The sequence below is a fragment of the Schistocerca cancellata genome, chromosome 7 (assembly GCF_023864275.1).
Source record: "Schistocerca cancellata isolate TAMUIC-IGC-003103 chromosome 7, iqSchCanc2.1, whole genome shotgun sequence".
In the NCBI taxonomy this organism is placed as follows: domain Eukaryota; kingdom Metazoa; phylum Arthropoda; class Insecta; order Orthoptera; family Acrididae; genus Schistocerca; species Schistocerca cancellata.
The window spans coordinates 572,023,493-572,048,633 of NC_064632.1; the positions used below are offsets into that span (position 1 = coordinate 572,023,493).

Genomic DNA, 25,141 nt, shown 5'->3' on the forward strand with positions numbered 1-25,141 from the left:
TGTGAGCTCTCAGAACCGGAGGACCACACCTGCCCCCTTGACGTTGGGGGCCACTTCTCTCTCTGTTGCTCCCGCACCACCTACCTCAGGAGCAGCACCCCCTCAACCACCAGGGGCACCAGTCCCCACTTCTAAGACAGAGAAGCTCGAGTCGTCTTTGGCTTCTCTCGCTCGGAAGGGATCCCTTGGGTCACTCCCTTACCAAGTTCCTACCAGTGGCACAGCAGACACCCACCAGTGGCTGAAGAAGCCACTGGTCGCCGGTCGTCGAGCTTCGCGATCCTCTTCAGTCCCGGAGACTGACTCAAAAAAGCACTCCCAGCAAGGGCAACCTAAGGAACAACACGAGAAAGCGAAATTGAAGACCCCTAAGACCAAGGCACCTGCGGTGGCACCTACTCCACTGCTACCTACAAGCTCTGCGTCTGAGGATGAGGTGGAGATTCTTGCGTCTGCTGAGGACCTCGATCTCGCCGGTCCCTCGGACGTGATGGATGTCGCTCCTGTCGGTACTCGATCAGTGACGACAGGTGACCCAGCAACGTAATTTGCCTCCTCAGTGCCTTCACGCCTTTCTCAGCCATGGACAATGTCATCCTCCAGTGGAACTGCAGCGGTTTCTCCCACCATCTTGCTGAGCTCCGACAACTTCCCAGCCTTCACCCTTTCTTCTGCATTGTGCTTGAAGAAACTTGGTTTCCAGCAATGCGAACCCCCGTCCTCCATGGCTATTGGGGTTATTATAAGAACCGGGCAACATATGAAAGGGTATCTTGTGGCGTCTGCATCTATGTCCTTCACTCTCTTCACAGCGAGTCTGTCCCTCTACAAACACCTGTAGAGGCTGTTGCTGTTCGGGTGTGGACACCTCAGGCTGTTACTGTCTACAGTCTATATCTTCCACCGGATGGTGATGTCCCGCAGCATGTCCTGGCTGCGCTGATAGCCCAATTACTGCCACCTTTCCTGTTACTGGGCGACTTCAACGCCCATAACCCTCTGTGGGGTGGATCAGTGGCAACGGACAGAGGCAGCACCATTGAGCACGTATTGGCACAGCTCAACCTTTCCATTTTAAATGATGGTGCCTTCACACATTTCAGTGTGGCGCATGGCATGTACTCAGCCATCGACCTTTCGATCTGCAGCCCTAGCCTCTTACCGTCTGTCCAATGGAGTGTGGTAGTGTGGTAGTGACCACTTTCCGATCTTTCTGTCACTGCCACAGCATCTCTCTTCTGGGCATCCTTGCAGATGGGCTGTGAATAAGGCTGACTGGGACTTGTTCTCCTCCATTGCCACTATTGAGCCTCTTTCCAATGAAGCCATTGATGCGGTGGTTCGCTCGGTCACCACCGGCATCGTTACTGCCACAGAATCTGCCATTCCTCGTTCTTCTGGGTCCCCTCGGCGGAGGACTGTGCCTTGGTGGTCGCCTGCGATCGCCGGGGTGATTGAAGATTGCAGGTGGGTGCTCCAGCGTCACAAGCGACATCCCTCATTAGAACACCTCATCGAATTTAAGAGGCTCCATGTGAAGGCCTGCCGCATCATTCGCCAACACAAGCAGGAGTGCTGGGAAAGTTACGTCTCCACCATTGGCCTCCATATGTCTCCACCGCAGGTTTGGGCCAAGATTAGGCACCTCTATGGCTATCGGACTCCTGTCAGCATCCCTGCACTCTCACTGAATGGAGCAGTTTGTACTGACCCCGACACAATTTCCAACCGCTTAGCAGAGCATTTTGCTCAGAGTTCCGCTTCTGCAAATTGCCCACTGGCCTTCCGCTCCATTAAAGAGCGTTGGGAACATCGGAGCCTTTCATTTCACATGCGGCATCATGAATCCTACAGTGTTCCGTTCAGTGAGTGGGAATTCCGAAATGCCCTAGCCGCTTGCCCTGATACAGCTCCCGCGCCCGATCTAATCCACTGTCAGATGCTCAACCACCTCTCAGTGGACTGCCAGCGACGCCTCTTTGACCTTTACAACCGTATCTGGGTTAAGGGTGAGTTCCTGTCGCAGTGGCGGGAAAGCATCGTCATCCCCATTTTGAAACCTGGCAAGAACCCACTGAAGGTGGACAGCTACCGCCCCATTAGCCTCACCAAAATTCTTTGCAAGTTGCTCGAACCCGTGGTGAGCCAGCGGCTTAGTTGGGTGCTCGAGTCTCTGGGCCTTCTGGCTCTGTCTCAGGGTGGGTTCCGTAAGGGCTGCTCTGTCGCCTATAATCTGGTGAGCCTGGAGTCTGCCACCCGTACGGCCTTTGCCCACTGTCAGCACCTCGTCGCTGTCTTTTTTGACATGCTGAAGGCATATGATATGACATGGTGACATCACATCCTCTCTACACTTCATGGTTGGGGTCTTCATGGTCTGCTGCCGATTTTCATATGAAATTTTCTGTCACATCATACCTTCCGCGTGCAAGTTGCGGCCTCCGATAGTTCCCCCCCGAGTTCAGGAGAACAGGGTACCGCAGGGATTTGTCTTAAGTGTCTGCCTGTTTTTAATTGCGATTAATGGGCTCGCTGTGGCGGTGGGAATGTCTGTCTCAGCTTCCTTGTATGCTGACGACTTCTGCCTCTACTATAGCTCCATTGGCATTGCAGCTGCTGAACGTCAGCTGCAGGGTGCTATCTGCAAGGCGCAGTCTTGGGCTGTAGCACATGGCTTCCAGTTTTCGGCTGCCAAGAACTGCGTTAGGCATTTCTGACGGCGATGCACCATTCACCCTGCGCCATGGCTTTATCTTGATGGTGAACCTCTTGCTGTGGTGGAGACACATCGGTTTTTGGGTGTGGTTTTTGATGCCCGGTTGACTTGGCTCCCTCATATTCGGCAGCTTAAACAGATGTGTTGGCGGCATCTTAATGCTCTGCGATGCTTGAGCCTCGCCAGCTGGGGAGCCAACCGATCTACCTTCTTATGGCTCTACCAGGCGTTAATTCAGTCCCGTCCGGATTATGGGAGCCTGGCTTATGGTTCAGCATCCACTTCTGCGTTGCGGGTGCTGGACCCCATCCTTCACAGCGGGATCTGACTTGTCACTGGAGCTTTCCAGACCAGCCCTGTGAACAGCATGCTTGTGGAGGCAGGTGTCCCTCCACTGCTGTTACGGCGCCAATGTTTACTGGCCGCTTATGCTACACATGTTTGTAGCTTGCCCGGGCATCCTAATTATTGTCTCCTGTTCCCTCAGTCGGTCGTCCATCTCCCAGAATGTCGGTCCTGGTCGGGTTGTACAATCACGGTCCACATCAGAGAGCTTCTCTCCGGGCTTGGTGTTTTCCCTCTTCCACCTCCTTTCCGGGCCCCTCCGCATACACCCCTGTGGTGTGTGCCCCGCCCATGCCTTCGGCTCGAATTGGTACAGGGCCCGAAGGACTCAGTCCGTCCTAAGGCCTTCCGCTGCCGCTTTCTTTCCATCCTTGCCATGTATCAGGGCTCTGGCATTGTTTACACTGATGGTTTGATGGTTGCTGTTCATGTCGGTTGTGCTCTCACTCTAGGGGACCATTGCGAACAACACTCATTGCCGGCTGGCTGCAGCGTTTTCACTGCTGAGCTGGTCGCCATCTCTCTTGCCCTAGATTATATCCACTCCTGCTCAGGTGAGTCCTTCATTATCTGTAGCGACTCCCTGAGCGGTTTACGAGCTATCGACCAGTGTTTCCCTCGCTCTCGTCTGGTGATGGCTGTCCAGGAGTCCCTCCATACTCTTGCCCGTTGCGGCAGCTCTGTGGTCTTTGTGTGGACCCCAGGCCATGTTGGGATACAGGGCAATGAACATGTTGACCGACTGCCCAAACAGGCCACCAGTAAATCATCTCTGGACATTGGCCTCCCGGAGACTGATTTGCAAGCTGTCTTATGCCACAAAGTTTTCGAACTTTGGGACACTGAATGGTGCGACCTGACCACACCAAACAAACTCTGTCCTATCAAGGAGACGACGAATGTATGGCAGTCCTCCATGCGAGCCCCTCAGAGGGACTCAGTTGTCCTTTGTCAGCTCCACATTGGCCACACCCGCTTGACACACAGCCATTTACTGCACCGCGAGGACCCGTCTCTATGTCGCTGCGGGTCGGCTTTGACGGTGGTCCACATTTTGTTGACCTGTCCCTTTTTAACTGCACTCAGGCAGACGTTTGCACTGCCTGATACACTCCCTGCACTTTTAACAGATGACACTGCCATGGCAGGCTTAGTTTCGTGTTTTATTCATGCAGGGGGCTTTTATCACTTAATCTTTATTTTGTGTTGAGTCTGGCCTTTGGCCTACTATCATAGCCTGAGTTTTTTTTGTGTGTTTCTTGGTGGTTGGCTTTTCCTTTTTTCTCTCTATGGTCGGCCAACCACTGTCACACTCCGTGTGATTTTAATTCCTTTTGTCTGGTCTGTGTTTGAGCCTGTCTTGTACTGTGTCATCTCTTGTTGTCTCCATTGTTTGTTTTTATTCTTTGTGGGTGTTTCGAGGTTTTGGAACAAGGGACTGATGGCCCTAGCAGTCTGGTCCCTTCAATCGCACAAACCAACCAACATTCCCGGATAGGAGACAAAGTGTTTGCGCTTAGTGATTGTGTGATGAAATCTTATTCCAGAGGAGTTGCTACATCACATCGAGACAAACAGATCTATAACTATAGATTATGCCATGCTTGTTGAGTGTCAGAAAATGCCTTTGGGCTATTAAGCTAAGTATTTAGGGTATTTTATAGTCCTACTGCTGTGGCGCCTGACGAGGCTGACAACCCCGTTTTGTCGGCACGTTGTTTACCCAATTTGCTACGAGACGGTTACCTTGAGGAAAATGGTATTCCATTTTATAGCTATAGTGTTAACGAAGCAACCAGCCAAAAAAACAACATGCATAGGTTTTCTCGTATTGGAGGATTTCTAAACAGCAGTGGTTTCGAAGTTAGAGACAAACTTAAAGATTTTTTCTTCAGTGAATACGGTTCTGTGGTGTGGCAAGAGGCAGCAGTTAACAATGGGTTGTGAATAGCAATGGAATGTAAATAATAAATAATGATTGATGTAAGACGAAACATATATACTATTGCCTTTTTAACATATACATATAATTATTGTTAATGCACATATGGATCTATTTGGTAGTAAATAATTGGTTGACTATATGTACTTGTTTTATTTAACTCTTGTGCTACAGCTTTCCAGACGTTATCTTTCACTAAAACATTTCTGTATTATTCATGTCCTGCGTCATAAATTACAGAATATTTTGCCACACTGTTAATTAACTTTTCTTCATTGGAGTCTGAGAAACTCATTTTCACTGAATTGGGTATGATCAGCCAGTAAAAGCAGTCTCCAGTTGCTATGCGGTTCGGTGGCAGTGGCACTACTGGTTCCTGACCAGATGTGCAGTGTGCCACCAAAGCAGGTATACAGTGGCAGACGACGCTGCCGCCGTGTTCCGTATGCCTCACATTGCAAACAATGGCAACCAGTGGTGCCGCCTGCAACTGGTCGGTGCAGTCTGCGGTGTGCGGTCGTGTTCAGAATCGCACCTGTAGTGTCTTCCGCTACAAAACAATTGTTTATGAAGGTGATGTCCTCTTCATTTGATGAAAGTTTCTGTCGTTTGAGCTCAATGTTTAGCTGAGGGAACAAAAAGTCACTTGTAGCTCATTCTGGTGAGTAAGGAATGTGGCCAAGCAGCTGAAACTGCATTTTATGGATTTTTGCTATGGCAACCGCTGTGTTGCAAGACGGCACAGAGTAAGCAATCGTGGCTGTCCAGGGGGCTCACCACTCTTTGGTGAGTTTGTGCTTGGCTATCATGGAGCTCCAGCCTTTGCTGCACCTTTTCCCTGTCAAGCAGCCTGTCTATCCTCCATTTTCCCCTACCTTGGGGAAAATGTCTGGGATATTTTTGGGAATGTGTTCTACAGTTTTAATAGCTTGACAGTCTCTCCACTGTTTCTTTTTTCTGTTTTCATGCTCCATCTCCTATCCTTCCTCCACTTTGGTGTTTGAGGTTCCTCTTTGTCTCTTTTTCCTCCGTCTGCTCTCGAGAAGGCCGGCCCATGTGTCTGACACTTAACAGGTGACTGGGTAATGCGTAATTCCCTGTCCTGGGGCAACTGGTAGGGTTTGCACATACCTCCTGTTACAGGCCAGGTCCAAGGAGGGGTGACTGCCTGAGCTATTACCTTTCCAAATTGCCAATTGGTCCCTCAGTCAGATCTTCAAGAGATGTGATCTCAGGTGTGAACAATAACCTAAGGGGGTGGGGGGAGGAGGCCCAGTTGGATGGAGTGCGCCATTGGAGATACTGGCAATCGTGGGGATTTTCTCACAATGACTCTGCATCTACTAGTTCCAAGATTATCCCAGCTCCTCCTCAGTTCCACATGGTACCATGTACTGAAGTAGGACAGTCCTTTACTTTGATTAATCAGTTTATAATTCAGAAAGTTGTTGATGCAACTGCTGGCCCTCTGAAATCCAGTTCCCACTTGTGTAATAGCGCTTTGATTTCGGAGATGAATTATAATTCTGAAGCCCAACAACTGCTTGCAGCTTCACTCCTTCCTGGCTATCCTCTTCGTGTTGAGGCCCATCGAACGCTGAATTATGTTTGTGGTGATTTACGTAAGGCTGCTCGTCTGACTTAGGTAGAAATCCAAACTTAAGGTAAAAATTCAAACTTACCTCTCTGATCAGGGCATCATGGTTGATGCATCCTTAGTGTCTATATACACTCTTTTTCTCACATTTGATAGAGTAATGCTTCCATCACAGATCAAAGCAGGCTATGAAGTCATCACACCCCCCAGGAGGCTCGCCACTATGGTGGGTTCATGCTTGGCCACCACAGGCCCCCAGCCTTTGCGGCATTTTTTACCTGGGAATGTTCTGCATTGTTGGTCGCTGAAGTAAGAACAGTCTAACCTTCGTTTTTCACTCCCATTTCCTTTCTTTGTTTCCCTTCTCCTCTTGTTCCTCCCCTTCGGCATTTGAAGTTCCTCTTTTTCTTCTTCCTCGCTGTGTGCTCCTGAAGGCAGGCCCACGCATCTGACATGTAACAGGTGACTGGGTAACACGTAGTTCCCAGCCCCGGGTCAACAGGTAGGGTTTGCATGTATCCCCTGATACAGGGCAGGCCCAGGTAGGGGTGACTGCCTGAGCTGCAACCTTCCCAAATTGCCGATTGGTGTGAACAATCCCCTAAGGCGGGTACACCCCCTTGTGAAGCAAGGCCCCAGTTGGAAGGAGCATGCCATCAGAGACGCTGGCAATCATGGTAGATTTTCTTGCAGTGAGTCAATCATCTTCCCAATCAATGTCTACAAAATGTAAAAGTAATGAGGCTAATGATTCAAAGACCCTTCCCGCTGCACCACGGTTCCTCATGGTCTCACGTACTGAAGACGGTCAGTCCTTCACCACAGTAAATCCATTCGTTATTCAGAAAAGTGTTGATGCAGTTGCCGGCCCTGTGAAATCATGCTCTTGTTTATGGAATGGCACTTTGCTTTGGGAGACTACTTCAGATTCTCAAGCACAACAACTGCTTGCTGTCTTGCTTCTCCTTGGCTATCCTGTTCATGTTGATGCCCATAGAACTTTGAATTCTTCCCATGGTGTAATTTACACCAGGCTCCTTGATGGTCTAACTGAGGCTGGGTTTCTTTGCCATCCGTCATGTAATGAAAAAGGTAGATTTTTCCTTAGTGCCCACCCGCACTCTTTTTCTCACCTTTGATAGAGTGGTGCTTCTGTCCAAGATAAAAACAGGCTATGAAATTATCACAGTCCAGCCATACATTCCAAACCCAATGTACTGCTACCAGTGTCATCGTTTCAACCACACTAGAACGTCTTGTCGACACCCAGCCAAATGTGTCACCTGTAGTAGTGTGATTGTTCACCTCCTTCTTCGCACTGTATCAACTGAAGTGGCGGCCATGCCGCCTCCTCCCAAGATTGTCTTCTGTATCCCTATGAGAAGGGTCATCCAAGAGATTCAGGTGAAGGAAGAAGTGCTCGCAAGCTATTGTCTAGCCGGAAGCCTCGCATTTTATGATGCGGCATTTTTTTCTTGCTACATGTCGCTCTGTGAAGGACACGACCACAAAGACATGCGACCTTAAATTCAGCATGCATTTGTAAAATTGCCAAGTGTCACGATAACATCCCCATCTCCTCTTTTGCTGTGCAACAACCCAGCAGACTTCCACCTCATGGGGCGAATCTTGATGAGCGGGTTGTCCAGGAGATCTGGGTAAAGGGAAAAGTACCTTACCCAGTAGCTTGCAAGTTACTGGCCAGTCGCAAGCCCTGCATTGTCCCATCTGGCACCTATAGTTCTGTTCTAGTTACCCCTCGTTCCACGGAGGACGTGGCCACGCAGACGAGCGACCTCCAATTCAGCTCAGATGTTGTGAAATCACCCAGTGCCAAGGTAGCATCGCCATCCCCCAGTCCAGCTGTGCCACCAGCTACACAACCGGTAGGCCGGGAAGGGCAAGAGGAGTACTGCCATGAAGACTTCCTCCATCCCTCCAGCCAAACAACACGTGAGTCTTCCTCTAACTGGAAAGGCTCGAAGAAGTTCACCAAAGGCAAACGGTCTTCTTCACCACCTCGAAGATCCTCTTTGACAGTGTTGCCACATGATACCTTAGCCCAGCCGGCCTCCGTGTTGCCGGTGGGCACCCCAAACTGTTTTTCAGCGTTGGACTCCACAGACTGACTGCACAAGCAGGCCGATGCTTCTGTGTACCCCAGGGAGCCAGATCCTCCTCCTTCTGTGCCCTGTAGTAGCAACTCTTCACCGGCTGTCACTCGGCGGCTGCCGAGGTGACACCCCTACACCTGTTCCTCATCGTGACTGTCCTCCAATGGAACGTTCATAGCATTTGGTCCCACAAAGAGGATTTACAGCTGCTTTTAGCATTGCAGTGTCACCTTGTATTTTGTCTTCAGGAAACAAAATTGCACCCTCGCGACCACTTGAGCTTTCACATTACTTACTGTTACGTTTTGACCTTCCCCTGAGGTCGGCATTCCATCTCGTGGGGGTGTCCTGCTGTTCATAAGGGATGACATTTGTGGTCAACCCATCTTCCTGACTACTCATATTCAAGCTGTCGCAGTTCACCTTTCCCTTTCTCACCTGACTTTTTCCCTCTGTATCATTTATGTCCCTCTGTCATTCAGTGTCACCAGGGCAGACTTCCTTCAGCTTATTGGGCAGCTCCCTCCCCATTTTTTTCTACTTGATGGCTTGAAAGGACATCATCCCCTTTGGGGTTCTCCCAAGATATTAAAAAACTAAAAACCTGCCTCGATTGTGAAAAAAGCACCTAGTGTTAAGTGTTAACCCAGGTTTCAGCGTAGATAACTACACCTTCTTCAGAACAACACTAAAACCCACAAGTGCCTAAGAAGATCTTTGTAAATGATTAAAAGAACACCATATCTATACATTTATAAACGAAAAAGAAAAGGAAAACACAAACAGTACATATGTACAAAGTCAAAACCACTACTTAACTTAATGGTGTACGCTCCACCTTACACCGACCTATGTTCGATGGGCCATGACCCGCCATAAACTGCAGCTACAAACGGTCGCTCACTTACAAGCCTGACCCGCTATTTATGCACATGCACAAGACAAGGGAAGTTACTTGAATGTGCATGTTCATACGAATACGAGAAAGGTTATACATGGGTCGGGACTAAATAGCCCATATATTCCCAACTGTGGATCAACGTATATCAAAAACTGAAATGTATAGAACAAGAGATGAGCTAAATAGGGGATGAAACCCAAAAATAACTGCACACAGTTGCTTATGCTAGTAAAGAAACTTATATATGAAACTACCTATGACAACAGGAGGAACTCTTAAAAACTATACCTAAAGCCAGTAGTTAGCAGGGGGGGGGGGGGGGGCGTGGCTAAGGGGACGTAATCTAAAGACGTCGTGGTAATAAAGATATAGGGATAAAACGTGAAGTGTTCAACGGGCTAAAATCACCTTCATCGTAAAAAGAAAATGAGGATAAAACGAAAGAAGATGAACAGCTTGACCAAACCGCTCTTGCCAGTCAGTGAGTGCATGTGATGGTCCCCAGATCATCAGATTTACAAGTATGAAGAACAAAGTAAAGGTGCGAAACCTTCAAAAAATTTTCTATTTTTTAGTAGGAGTTGGTCTTTGAGGATATTGTCTTTAACATGTTGCAAATGCTTAAAGATCTGCATTTCTTCCAAAACATCCAGTTTTAAGCCGTTAACCTCGGCATGAAGTAACTCGATATTAACTGGAGGTCTCAGCACATGAGCTGTTTGCACAAGGTGTTCTGCATAAGTAGAGCCCTTAGTACCGTCACCGCTTCTAGTAGGAATATGCTCTTTATACCTGAGACCCAGAACTCGCCCCGTTTGCCCAAAGTAAAATTTTGGACAATCTTCGCATGTAATTTTATATAGTCCTGATTGGGAAAGTTTATCGCTCTTACTCTGCAAGGAGTGAATTAAATTCCTATGTAAACTATTATTAGTAGAATAGGCAACTGAAATTATGGACTCTGAGTAAACGCCCCAATTTGTAACTTACATTACCTATGAAGGGATAGATATCGTTGCCACCTGTTTGTCATCTAATGCATCCCCTAGGGTGGAAGACGTAATATTATTTTTATTTATTTTCTTGTTATCCATCTGTCTTACCAACTGAGGCCTATAGCCATTGTTTATAGCAATATTCTAAAGTGTGACCAGTTCAGTTTCTACCGCATCTAGTGCAAGAGGGATAGCTGTAACTTGATGAATATTAGAATGAAAAAAGGCCGTCTTATGGGCGTACGGATGGGCTGAGTCTGCAGGTATAATATTGTCAGAAAACGTGTTTTTCCAAAAAATATTAAATTCAATGCGGTTGTCAACCACAGTTAAAGTGAGGTCCAAAAAATTTAAGGACCTAGTATCAGATTCTCGCTCAATTTTAAAACTGATATTATGGTGAAGCTCATTAAAAATCGAAAGAATATGGTTAAATCATTTTGTGAACCATCAATGATTAATAGAATGTCGTCAAAATATCTTTTGTAAAATTTTATTCTCCTAAGAATCTCTCCGTCACTGGCAAAAAAATCAGATTCTAAGTAGTTTAAAAAATTCCTGATAAAATCCCAACTAGGGAGCTTCCCATAGCCAAACCAGTTGGTTGTAAGTAAAATCTCCCATTAAATGTAAAGTAGTTGTGTTTTAAAACGATCCGTAGCAGCATCAACAACTCATTGACCTCTTTATCCAGAAGTTTTTTATGGTGACGTAAATTGCACTCTAGTATTTGCAGTGTGTGGTCAACTGGTACATTAGTGTATAAACTTGTTACGTCAAACGATACTAGTTTAGAATCTTCAGAACAAGATACATCACGTAAACTAGTAGCTAAATGAATGGAATTTTTAACAGAATAGTTTTTACTAAAAACGAAATTTACTTTAATCTTAGTATGCAAGTATTTCGCCAGCTTATGATAGGCCCTTCCTGTATTGTCAACGATAGGGCGAATTGGGTGATTTAACTTACGAACTTTAAACTGGCTTCTCAATTTAGGGGGCTTGGGATTCATGTTTATCAGCCCCTTCTTTCGGAACTCTCCTATCAAATATTTAGTATTTTGGATCCCAGTTCTAATTTCTTTTTGTAGTGTAATAGTGGGTCTTTGTTAAGCTTAACTATCCAGTTGTCATTGGAAAAAAGCTTCGGTCTTGCCTATGTATTCTTGCTTTGTGGATATAACTACGGAGTTTCCCTTATTGACTTTAGTGACAATAGCATCATTTTGTATTAGTTTGCGGTTAATACTCCTAAAAACCTTAGTTGTGTTATCCTCTTTATGTGCACTGTGTGCGACCTTACTCATAATTTTGTAGGCCTTATAAGCCAATCGTGTTTGTTTCTCGTTAGGCATTTTGGCATAATCTAGACTGATTTTCAAGTCAACTATTGTGTCTTCTAGAACTTTCAGATTTGTGGTGCTAGGCTGGAAATTAAATTTTAATCCTTTAGAGAAGAGAGACTCCTCTTGGGGCGAAAATACAATTTCTGTCTTATTAATGACCCAGTCAAAGAATTTTTTAGGTTCAGCTGTAAAATTAGTGTGAATCATTTTGTGAGCACGTTCCTGCTTCTCAACTAAGTTAGTAATTTTTTTGTCATGTCTGTTGGCAATCTCTTTTATTTGTAGAACCAACCACTCATTTGCCCTAAACCAAAAAGCATCTATTTTGAAAGTTAAAATGAACAGAATAAAACTTTGAAATTTCTAAGTACATCATATATGCTCTTTCATTCAAAATATCTTTCTTGGCATATAAATCGGAGATTCTAGCATTAAATACCTGGTAACGCAGCTTCTTTCTAAGGATTGGCATTTTACGGCAGGATTTACCTATCAAACCATCAATAAAACTTGGGGAGAGGTTGAGCACTCTACACTGTTTAATAAAGTCAATAGCCATGCTTGCCTTAGCTCTTTTCAGAATAACATCTAAGTATATACTTGCTGCATCTGACACCTCGACTGGTACTAATTTAAGAACCTTCAACATTGCAGTGCATCAGCAATCTTTGGTTAATATATTAAAAAACTCAAAACCTGCCTCGATTGCGAAAAAAGCACCTAGTGTTAAGTGTTAACCCAGGTTTCGGCGTAGATAACTACTCCTTCTTCAGAACAACAATAAAACCCACAAGTGCCTAAGAAGACCTTTTTCAATGATTAAAAGAACACCATAGCTCTACATTTATAAATGAAAAAGAAAAGGAAAACACAAACAGTACATATGTACAAAGTCAAAACCACTACTTAACTTAATGGTGTACACTCCACCTCACACCGGCCTATGTTTGATGGGCCATGACCTGCCATAAACTGCAGCTACAAACGGTCGCTCACGTACAAGTCTGACCCGCTATCTATGCACATGTGACCACATTGGTCGGGACTGGTGATTGTGGTGGTTGTGGTTGTGGTTGTGGTTGTGGTTGTGGTTGTGGTGGGTCTGCATGTGCATGTGGGTGTTAACAAAGGTGATAAGGAAAACAAAGGTAAGTTATTTGCATTCTGCCAGAACTTTTGTCATTGTAGTTTTGAGATCCATTTATTTTAACTATTGTCACTAAAATTAAACTTATTTTATGTTTTTATTGCCATGTGTATGTTAATTTTCAGGGATGTGGTGAAGTCACAATTTAAGAAAAGCAGTACAAAAAACAAAGCAAAAGTTGCAAAAGATGTTGGTCCATTGTGTCCCAACTTTGACAAGGAAGAATGGAAAAATGATTTTACAGTATTTCCAGAAGGACTTAAGAATATTGATCATGTTGATCCACTAGTTATGCTACAAGAAAGTGAACAGTTTCAGCATATTTCAGAAGAATGTGAATGTGAAGTAGAACAAGAGTTAACAGAGAATATACTCTGTAGACAAGATGAAATTAGAAGAATTTTAGGTCTCATAGGCCAGGTTAGTCCACTAATAGCAAACTGTCATAGGAGATAAATTTATTTTGTCTTTTCATTTGCAGTTTTTACATCTGTATAAGTTATTTTCGTTATTAAATGTACCCAAAGCTATAATTGCACATATTTTTCTGTAAGTATGTTTTTAAATGAGTTGTTAATTTTCAGTGTAAAAATCAGTTACCCCAAAGCATATTTATTTATGGACATTCTGGAACAGGAAAGTCATTTGTACTGCAAAACATACTCAACAAGCTGAAGTATAGACATGTTGTCATCGATTGTGTCCAATGTTATATGCCAAAATTGCTGTATATGAGCATTCTGAATGCTGTTGCAGGTATTCAAAACTTATTAGCTGACAGTATTTGCAAAAGTTAATTTTTAGTTAGGTATCAACTACCAATTGTCTTTTCTCTTACAGAACATAATATGACTGTTGATAATAACTATGAACCATATGCATCTTGTGACAATATTTTGGACTTTACTTTAAATCTCAAGGCAGCAATGAAGTGCAACAGTTTTATTATTGTAAGTACTTATTTTGTAGACTTATTTGATGTTCTCTTTCACTATTGTTTTTCTTATCTATAAACAATTAAATATAATGGTCATTAGTTCCTTTTCATTACATTTGACTAGAGCACTTATAAAATGCTTTTGTATCATTCTTTTTATTCACTGTTCATGTTCACACTGTGTGCTCACCCCATCGCACTCAGATTTGTTTTTATATCAAATATGTTAAATTGATGTAGTCACATTCAGATTAAGTCTCATCTGAATCCACAGTGTTAAAGTATTTTGCCAGAATTACCACCACTGAAAGTCAGTATCCAATTTTCCAGACCAACTGAGTTATCAGTGAGAGGAGTGTTCTGTTCCACCAATGAAAAAACAGATGACTGTTCCTTCTCCATGTGGGAAATGGATTCAGCATTATTTATGGCTCATGATAAATCATCTTCTTGTGATAGGTTGGACTACAGTGTGTTGCATCAACCCACAGGGAGAAATAAAGAAATACTCCTCAACCTTTTTAGCTTGATCTGAGAAATAGGACAATTTTATGACTCTTGGAGGGAAGCCATTTTAATCTCCTCTTCAAAACCTGGGGTGCACCCTATATGTGCAAATAGCTATCACTATGTTGTCTTCACTAACTCTGAGAGAAAACATTGCTCCAATGTTCACCCACTGCCCTGGTGAATTTTGGAGTGCAGGTGGCTCCTTAGTCACATCCAGTATGGGTTCAGAAGATACTCAGCAAGCATTGATAATATAATGCTATAATGCCGCTGGAGGTGGCTATACAACAGGCTTCCACTTACCAGCATTGCTTACTAGGTATTCTTTTTAGTCTTGAGAAGGCTTATGATACTACGAGGTGCATTCAAGTAGGCCTCCGATTTTTTTCTCCGGACTGGAAAGAGATAGAAACATGCGCATTGTTTTAAAATGAGGCCGCATTCATTGTCAATAAGTCCCAGAGATGGCAGCACCGTATGGCAGATGGAATTTTACCGCCAGGGGCAAGAATGAGAACTGTTATAAATACTTAAAATGGCGACGTTTTCCTTACTTGAACAGCGTGCAATCATTCGTTTTTTGAATTTGTGTGGTGTGAAACTAATTGAAATTCATAGACAGTTGAAGGAGACATGTGGTGATGGAGTTATGGATGTGTCGAAAGTGCGTTCATGGGTGCAACAGTTTAATGAAGGCAGAACATCGTGTGACAACAAACCGAAACAACCTCGGGCTCGCACAAGCTGGTCTGATGACATGATCGAGAAAGTGGAGAGAATTGTTTTGGGGGATCGCCGAATGACTGTTGAACAGATCGCCTCCAGAGTTGGCATTTCTGTGGGTTCTGTGCATACAATCCTGCATGACGACCTGAAAATGCAAAAAGTGTCATCCAGGTGGGTGCCACGAATGCTGACGGACGACCACATGGCTGCCCGTGTGGCATGTTGCCAAGCAATGTTGACGCGCAATGACAGCATGAATGGGACTTTCTTTTCGTCGGTTATGACAATGGATGAGACGTAGATGCCATTTTTCAATCCAGAAACAAAGCGCCAGACGGCTCAAAGGAAGCACACAGATTCACCGCCACCAAAAAAATTTCGGGTAACCGCCAGTGCTGAAAAAAATGATGGTGTCCATGTTCTGGGACAGCGAGGGCATAATCCTTACCCATTGCGTTCCAAAGGGAACTAAGGTAACAGGTGCATCCTACGAAAATATTTTGAAGAACAAATTCCTTCCTGCACTGCAACAAAAACGTCCGGGAAGGGCTGTGCGTGTGCTGTTTCACCAAGACAACGCACCCGCACATCGAGCTAACGTTACGCAACAGTTTCTTCGTGATAACAACTTTGAAGTGATTTCTCATGCTCCCTACTCACCTGACCTGGCTCCTAGTGACTTTTGGCTTTTTCCAACAATGAAAGACACTCTCCGTGGCCGCACATTCACCAGCCATGCTGCTATTGCCTCAGCGATTTTCCAGTGGTCAAAACAGACTCCTAAAGAAGCCTTCGCCACTGCCATGGAATCATGGCGTCAGCATTGTGAAAAATGTGTACGTCTGCAGGGTGATTACGTCGAGAAGTAATGCCAGTTTCATCGATTTCGGGTGAGTAGTTAATTAGAAAAAAAATCTGAGGCCTTAGAACTTGAATGCACCTCATACTTAGTGGCATAATAGCCTTGGACAGCTCCAAGAATGGGGTGTCCAGGGAAGTCTACCAGTATTCCTACAATCCCTCCTTTCCTGTGTTGTTTTAAATATTCAGACAGCAGTATGTCATCCTCTTCATTCAAACAAGATGTACCTAAAGTGTGTGTTAAGTGTGACAACGTTTAGAATTGTGATTAATAGTAACATTTCCACAGTTAATGGGTCCTGCCCGGTGCTCCCTGTGTGGACAACTTTTCTATTTGTAGATCAACTGCTATTCTCGCAAGCACCTCACACCAGCTGCAGTCGGGCGAAATGGGCATATAAAACTGGTTTTAAATTTTTGACTGAGAAAACTATGTATGTCTTTCTTAACCATTTGTACTCTGGTTTTAATTTTTATGAAATGAGAATAAGGGAAACATTTAAAATTTTAAACCTTCTCTTTGGTGTTTGTCCATAATTTTTGACAGAAAGCTTACTTGGCTGCCACACTTGAGGTCTTTGAAAGTAAGGTTTCTCGAAATGCTGAATATTTTTAAAATGTAATGGCCGCAGGACTTGGCAGAAGACTGAATGTATCCACTTTAGTTTTATTGATCCGTTCTTCAATCCCAGCTCAACTACGGATGTATGAGGTATGGGTTATCAAAAGAATCACTGAAATATATGGATTGGGCAGTGACTCCTCGTGGGAGCACCAAGAATACAAAATGTGTTCCTACCCCCTGTTGGAGGCAGGTCATCCTATTGGTGACACACTTTTACAAGCTTTCTAACATCTGTTAGTGAATAACACAGTCTTATGGATATGTTCTCCATATGTACAAAGGTTTTTCTTGTAGAAGTATTTGTGGAAGATACTGATATTTATGATAAGGTAGCAGTAAAAGCCCACATTAACTTAAGAGGCCCAGAGTTATTTTTGAATTGATGTTTAAAAATGAATGCACTCGAAATGAAAGTCCATTGTTTTAAAGTACCTCAAAAAAATCCAGGTTTTCGGTGTGGTATGCACAATTACTTTGAAACAAGGGGCCAGTTCACTGTTTTTAGATTGGAGCACTATGTGATATTGAAGTCATTGGAGCAGATGAGATGTCATCAAAGCATAAAGTTTCTCATCTGCTCTTGTTACTTTACTGCCCTACACGCATTGCTGGGCAGCAGAGAAAACAATCCAGATAGTACAGGACAAACTGCTCCCTCCTTCAACCCTTGAAGAAGCCTGTATATTATGCTGGGCACCAGAGTATGCAGGATTTTGAGGAAATGAGCTAGCAGATGTAGTGGATAAGGTGGCTTGCAGGGACCTTAATGTGAGGCAGTATACTATTCTCCAGCACGGTATCATATTCCTATTGAGCCGAAAAGCAATGAAACTGTGGGAGGAGGAGTGGCAGGCAGTGAGGAGGAAAATAAGATGCAGTCATTAAAGACACCCATCTGGTCTGGGCATACGTCATACTGGTCACTCAGATGGAATGAAGTCACCCTGATCTACGAAACAGCACACTGTCCATTAACACCTGTCTTCAAACTCCAGTGGGAGGCTCCTCCAATATGTGTTCCTTGTGCTGTACAAACTACAGTGTACTACATTTTAACAAAGTACATTTATGTTCTGAGATTAGGACAGTGGGAAATGTTAGAAATGTTAGGAGGAACCTCTCAACTGTTTTAGCTGATTAGAGAGAGAGAGAGAGAGAGAGAGAGAGAGAGAGAGAGAGAGAGAGAAGTGCACATGACAAAAAAAAAAAAAAAAAAAAAAAAAACACGTTATTGAATTGGTGTAGAAAGGAGAACAATGTTCCTTGAGCATTTGTGTGAAGTATAACTGTCTCTGCACTGTGCACGGGTTATTGAAACAATATTGTTCATGACCCTGTTTAGTACTATCTACTTCCAGACAAGGCCCTCCTGTCCCCACCCCCACCCCCCTCCCCACGTCCCCTCACCTTTCTCTCCATATAGTGGTGCGATATTACTTTGCATTTGCAACTGGTTAGTTTGCAGGCACCACCATTTTATTTAGACTATCTTTAAAGATCTATGAAATGCAAACATGCAGTTTTTAATCTCCCTTTAACTTTAGATAGGGGGATGCTTTTCTGACCCCAAAATATTTAGGGACAATTTTGGTTTTCATACCTGTTAAGTATACATTGCTTGAACATATGAGAGATGCTAAGCAAAGCAGTAAACATTGTAAAAACACCCTTGGTGCAGGTCTTTGGTTGCTTACAATGTATTTATTTGAGCTGTCATGGCTTCATCATAGGTACAGAGTATTTGGTTTTGAAAGACTATACTGTGTGAAAATCATAACATTCATTGTTATGGGGAGTATGGGATCTGTTATGTGATCTTTAAAAAAGACCACCACTTTGCCAATCATTGGCATTTCGCAGTGACTCTTCATATTCAGTCAAATACGCAAAGTTTTCTGTGTTTGACAGTCATTACCCATTGGCATCCAAGAAGTGTCTGTCAGTGGAACAAGCTTCCACAAATAACTTGCAAATAAAAGTACACTTAGGGTTCATGCATGCTGTCACATTTGCATTTCTGAATCAAATTGTGATCTTTTAATTATAAATCTGGTGCCATTTCATGATCTGCTTATATGTATCTCCCTCCATAAAATGCCAGACAAGTTTTGAGGTGTGGCCATAAAGCTTGTTTCATTGGGTTTAACAAAGAGGAGTAACTTGGTAATTTACCCTGTGGACCAGTCACATACCCAGCTGTACTGGCTGCATACGTTTTATCATTTTGGTCCTCCACAGACTTCTATTGAAGTACATAATCAGAGACTACACATTTTTTTCCAAGAAAAAATCATTGTGTAATTTCATGATGATCTTGTTGTCACTTCTGGAGACTACACGCCAAAGTATGACACTGCACTGTAGTTAAGTGACATAGGTATTTCCAATGAGGGCAAAATAACATGAAATATGACTCAAAGAAATGACAGCTCATCTTTAATAGAGGAAACAAAACTTGCTGTAGAAGTTGAGACACTGGTTTTGGAGGCAACTGCATTTATATGAAATCTATGATGTAGAACGTAGTCATTACCTACAAGTAGGTTTTAAACATAACTCACAAGCTCTCAACCCAGCGGGTATCACACTTGCTAACATTTGGAGAAAAATATGAGCTGAAAGAAAGCAGGACCGAAAAATGTTGCAGCTGATCCTGTTGACTTTCAGGTATTTCATTGATGTGGCTGAATGTTGGCTATAACATTATGAAACTGAGATGTGGAGCAGAACAGACTTTGGATGCACTCAGAAATACCACTGCCAAAGTATCTGAAGAACCACACACTGTGTCTTATGGAATAGAAAACTGCTGGAAAATATTAAAAGATTTTCATGGCTACAGTGAGGGAGGTTATGAAGAAAAATTATTGCAGGAAGCTGGCCAAGTGTGAAGGCAGGAGAGCGATACACTGGCAGATTCTTAAGGGCAAACAGTGAGCTTTTCAGAATATGAAATTTTGTCCTGTCTTTCTTATTCACCCAGCTTGGCTATCATTGTTTTCTTTCTCTGGTTTTCAGAGCTTTGTCTAACACAATGGAGTGGTATGAAACATTATCCACTACTATTCCAAGATTTGGGGAAATATTTTATAGCAGCAAATTGGAAACCATTCTGTGAAAGTTGGAGGATTCATTTCCTTGTGATAATCACCTTCCTTTCAGGAACAAAACAGCGGTAAACAGTTTGCAATGAAGCTGAGCTGGCATTAAGGAAAATTGTCCTGCCATTCTTTGCTATCAAAGCTTTCATTGTTATTTTGGCTGTGTGGTCTGTCCTACCTCTTGGCAATGTGATACACATTAACCTGCATCTCGTAAAGTCATATGATGGTGTCAAATGAAAACTTCTGACAGCATGCAAAATAATGGCATCTCCAGGCCACTATATCACTTCTCAGTTATAAACTTTAGATACAAAAACGATTTGTACCAGAAACAGAGCTCATGAAGACATTTTCAATGAGATGACTTATTTCTATAAACACTTCTTTGAGTATAACAGGAGGCTAGTTTATTGTAGGGTACTCCTTGCAGTGACGATAGCCATACATGTCTGTGTATTGCAACCTGTTGTAATTTGTTCACCTTGGTAATCAATCTATCATAACTTCTTTCCTTCCCCAGTGTTTCCAGGAGAGAATGACCTAGTGATGTTTAGTTGTTTTCATCTTCCTTCTTTCCAATCTGCAACACTATAGACTTATGAATATCTGTCCACAACTCACTATCTATCTAAAATCGTACTCCTGCTGTTGCATTCCAGTTCAGAGCACTCGTGCACAGAACAAATTTATGGCTGTGTCTGTGGATTGTAATTCCCCTTCCAACCTTGGATACAACTGATGCTGGCAAACATGTTCCTGGACAACCTCTTTTGTGGCAGACCTCAACCTAGACATATCACACTGCTGCTAAAACGTCGCTAATATGATAACACTATTTCACAGCAACAGCTGACAAACACTATGCTTCACAACAAGAAGAAAGGAACACAGAAGCAGCTGTTGTTAAACTTGCCAACCTATTCGTGCTGTGGAAGGGAAACAGGCTCGTCATTGGTGTTAGCTGAGCAATGGCTTCATGTCCCCTCCAGTGGCTTAACTATCAAGTCATAAGTTATTTTCAAAGAACAGTATTTCTAGTGTTTCTCCAAAAAGCCCACTACCCTGCCCCTTGTTTTTCTGTGTAGGACCAAGCCTTTGCCCCTCCATATCCCTTACAGATAGCATCTATCATCATTCCCCTCCCTCTGCTGTTACTACATCTCCACAGCCATCCACTTCCTGCTCCAAACCACTCACTCCCCTTGTGGGTTGCAGCACTAGGAGCAAAAACGCTCTCTCTCTCTCTCTCTTTCTCTCTCTCTCTCTTTCTAGTTAATAATATAGTACTTTATGATGTAGTAATACAGACATCTGTTAGATTTACTTATTTTAATAAACTGTTTGCAGGTCCTCGATAAATGCGAAAGGTTGCGTGAAATGTCAAAAACCATATTGCCAGCTTTTAATCGTTTGAAGCAGTTGACTGGCTTGAATGTGTGTGTTATTTTTTTGAGCAATATTATTCCCGAAAAATTCCACTCAGCAAAAGGATATTTTGAAACAATTCCAGTACACTTCAAGCAGTATACTAAAGGTAGGAGTCTGCGAAATTGACCTTAAATCCCATAAGTGATAGTTTGAAGTAACTAAATTTGTTGTAGTAATAATAGTAGTTGTAACATTATTACTGCACCCATCCACACCATATTTATTATCCCACTTTGCATAATTTAAAATAAGAATTTAACTTCCCGTTATTGCTCTCTCATTTTATATTCTTTTTGCCACATTTTGTATTCTAGTAAATTTAGTTTCTAAACTGTGATTTATAACTGCATTCTTAACTTTTCAAGGGCTCATATTTAAACAAAATCCTGTATCTCTTCTAAACTGAATCCTTCTCCTTATTAGTAATTTCTCTGCTTATCACTGCAGCAGTCACTTTTTTAATACTGTTTACGTTGTTCCTTTCTAAATTTTGGTTTCTCCTATCCCACAGTTATGTCTCGCATCAGTCCAAGTATGAATCCTTGCACATTCTACTTAGATCATTAAATTGACCTTCACCCTTCCGAAAAAATTCAGTCTAACTTGTCCTAAAATCTTGTCTTGTACTTGATATCCTTCCCAGTGGACTTACTATTGAAATTCGCTTTCTCTGGCTGCCACGCATACTCCACACAAACCTCCATGTTTTCCACCACTCCCTGTCTCCACTCTGGTCTTTCCATCCAAACCTTGACCATTATGAATGGCATCTGCTCATTTAGCAAAATTATTTTGCTCGTGACAGTAATTTAATCCATCCCATTTCTGTGAATGACTGTTGCCCTTGGGAGATCACCGTTCATGCATCTCAATCAATACAAGAACAGATATAACTTCTGTTAGGTGCAACAACACAGGGTTAGCAGTCTCTGGGCTCAACATTAAATTTGACAATTGCTTGCTTTTGAGTGCATGTCAGCACAACATTAGTTGAAGAGGAATCTACAGATGTGGTCAGTCATGAACACCTGGTTGAAGTATTTGAAAGGTAGCAAAGTAGTTCAGTGAATTGTATGGTCAAATGTTGGAAGAATATAGAATAATAATGTGCATGTAAGGAATGTCGTCCAATATTGAACCATTCATGAAAATTGAAGTTTTATTCGAATTGTGTGGTATGATATATATTTTTTTAAATAATTCAGTGCTAACTTTTGATAACATATATGCTAAACAATCATTGATATGTCAGTGAACGTAAAGGAACACCATCCAGTTGATTATCAGATAATGCTAAGGATGAAACAATCCATAATTGACAAGCAGAGGAGTAATTATCAGTTTAATGAACAGGTGAGAGGAGGTTAACAATCTCTAGTAGCTGGAACAATATTATGAATAGCATCTGAGGCAGCTGTTTGCTCGCTTTATGTCTTATTCATGCCTGAGAGTACCTCTACTCCAGTAAGAACCAATTATTGTGGTCTAACAACCTTGTCAACGTCTTATAGCCCTCAGACTTTGCTTTGTTTGACCTACTCTGCCACGAATACCTCAAGAAGTGTTGTTTGCCTATGACAAAATGCGATACTCCTAAACTAGCACCTCCATATTTAGATTTTCTGTGATTTCTCTAAATCATTTAAGTGCCTGGATGGTTCCTTTGGAAAGGTCATGACTGGCTAACTTCCCCATCCAAGCTTGTGGGTTGACTATAATGACCTTACCTTCAGTGGGATGCTGAACCTCTGTATTCTTTCCTTCAAAAAATCTTACTTCTGCAGAAGTCTTTTGCAGAAGACCCCACTTTTAGCTCCAAACCTATGTTTAATCATGCTGAGGTAATGAATAATGAATAACCTGCTTCCCATTACTCACTTGATTAATTGGAATTGGAAGCACCCCCCCCCCCTCTCCCCCCCACTGCACACACCACACACACACACACACACACACACACACACACACACACACACACACAAATTTGCAAGTTTACTGAACAGTTGCCTTGTAAGACATTGTCTCCTCTCAGCATCCTGTTAATAGTCACTAAGTGCTATGAGTAAATTTTAAATAATGTTCACAGTACCATCTAATTAGATTTCAAAGTTTATTCACATTTGTACATTTATTTTCCCAGTCCTTCTGACAATGATGATTGGCTTCTGCATGGCAAACTCATACTTGTAATAATAAATGTCAGTATACTGACAAGAACAGTGATGGAGTGTAAATTACACAAACAAGAGGCAATAATACATTGTCCATATTCAATAAATACAGTGAAACCTTGCATAGCAAGCATAATTTGTTCCAGAATCTTACTCTTAGTGTGAAACATTTGTTAAGTGAAATAATTTATCCATATAAATTAATGGAAAATATGGTAATGTGTTCCATGGAGAAAAAGTACTAAAAGTTTTATCTTATCCATGCCATGTATTCAAAGAAAATTGTATGTACGGTATTATGTACTTTAACAAACGTGATTGTTGGGTTCAAATTAATGATATGAATATAATAGAGGGAAACATTCCACGTGGGAAAAATATATCTAAAAAGAAAGATGATGAGACTTACCAAACAAAAGCGCTGGCAGGTCGATAGACACACAAACAAACACAAACATACACCCAAAATTCTAGCTTTCGCAACCAACGGTTGCCTCGTCAGGAAAGAGGGAAGGAGAGGGAAAGACAAAAGGATTTGGGTTTTAAGGGAGAGGGTAAGGAGTCATTCCAATCCCGGGAGCGGAAAGACTTACCTTAGGGCCCAAACTCTTTGCCTTTACAAACATCTGCTTGTGTCTGTGTATATGCGGATGGATATGTGTGTGTGTGCGAGTGTTACTTGTCCTTTTTTCCCCCTAAGGTAAGTCTTTCCGCTCCTGGGATTGGAATGACTCCTTACCCTCTCCCTTAAAACCCAAATCCTATTGTCTTTCCCTCTCCTTCCCTCTTTCCTGACGAGGCAACCGTTGGTTGCGAAAGCTAGAATTTTGGGTGTATGTTTGTGTTTGTTTGTGTGTCTATCGACCTGCCAGCACTTTTGTTTGGTAAGTCTCATCATCTTTCTTTTTAGATGTATTATGTACTTTATTATTCATGATACATAACTAATTCCTTTTTACTAGGAAGCTATCTATAGTCATTGGTTTCTGCGGATGCTTCAACACGTGGCGAAAATGTAACACAGAATTATTGTCAGATAAATTTGTAGGGTTTGTAGCCACTGCTTTATTGGGATGATGTTTTTCACTGTATGATGCAACCGATTTCCTTGCTTTCAGCATTTCTCTTATTGCACGAGAAGATTGCTGCTTTGCCTCCTCCTCCTCCTCCTCCTCCTCCTCCTCCTCCTCTGAACTCATCTCCATAACTTCCTGCTTTGAAACATGCTGAAACTCCATAAGCTCTTCAGTGGTCATTTCTTGGCTGTGATCTTCCACAAGCTCATAGATATCATTGTTATCCACTTCTAGTCCCATGCTCTTGATCAAAGACACAATCTCATTGACTGCAGGCTCCGGAGGCAGTGACTCAAATGTATATCACATTTGACAATGTACTCTGGCCAAAGCTTCTTCCAAACAGAATTGAGAGTTCTTGTGGTAACCCCTTCCCACACCTTTTCGATCATCTTGACGCAGGCAACGATATTGAAGGGATGTTTCCAAAACTCTGAGAGTGAGACTGGTAGCTTCAGTCAGCTCAAAGCAATGCTCAAAGAATGCTTTAGCATAGAGTTTCTTAAAGTTAGATATAAACTGCTGGTCCACATATACCGTGACATCCGTTGTGTTGTTGTATTGGAAGGCGCCACATATACCGTTTGTATACGTATAC

At 42.8% G+C, this 25,141-nt stretch overlaps 1 protein-coding gene across 1 annotated transcript in view; it reads left to right on the plus strand.

The window, feature by feature from the left end:
* The window catches only part of LOC126092507 (origin recognition complex subunit 5), a 153,162-nt gene that overhangs the window by 30,054 nt on the left and 97,967 nt on the right, over positions 1–25,141 (plus strand). The window contains exons 2-5 of the mRNA XM_049908135.1: positions 13,231–13,525; positions 13,690–13,861; positions 13,946–14,055; positions 21,216–21,402. Coding sequence (XP_049764092.1) covers positions 13,231–13,525; positions 13,690–13,861; positions 13,946–14,055; positions 21,216–21,402 — 764 coding nt within the window. The remainder of the gene's footprint in view (positions 1–13,230; positions 13,526–13,689; positions 13,862–13,945; positions 14,056–21,215; positions 21,403–25,141) is intronic.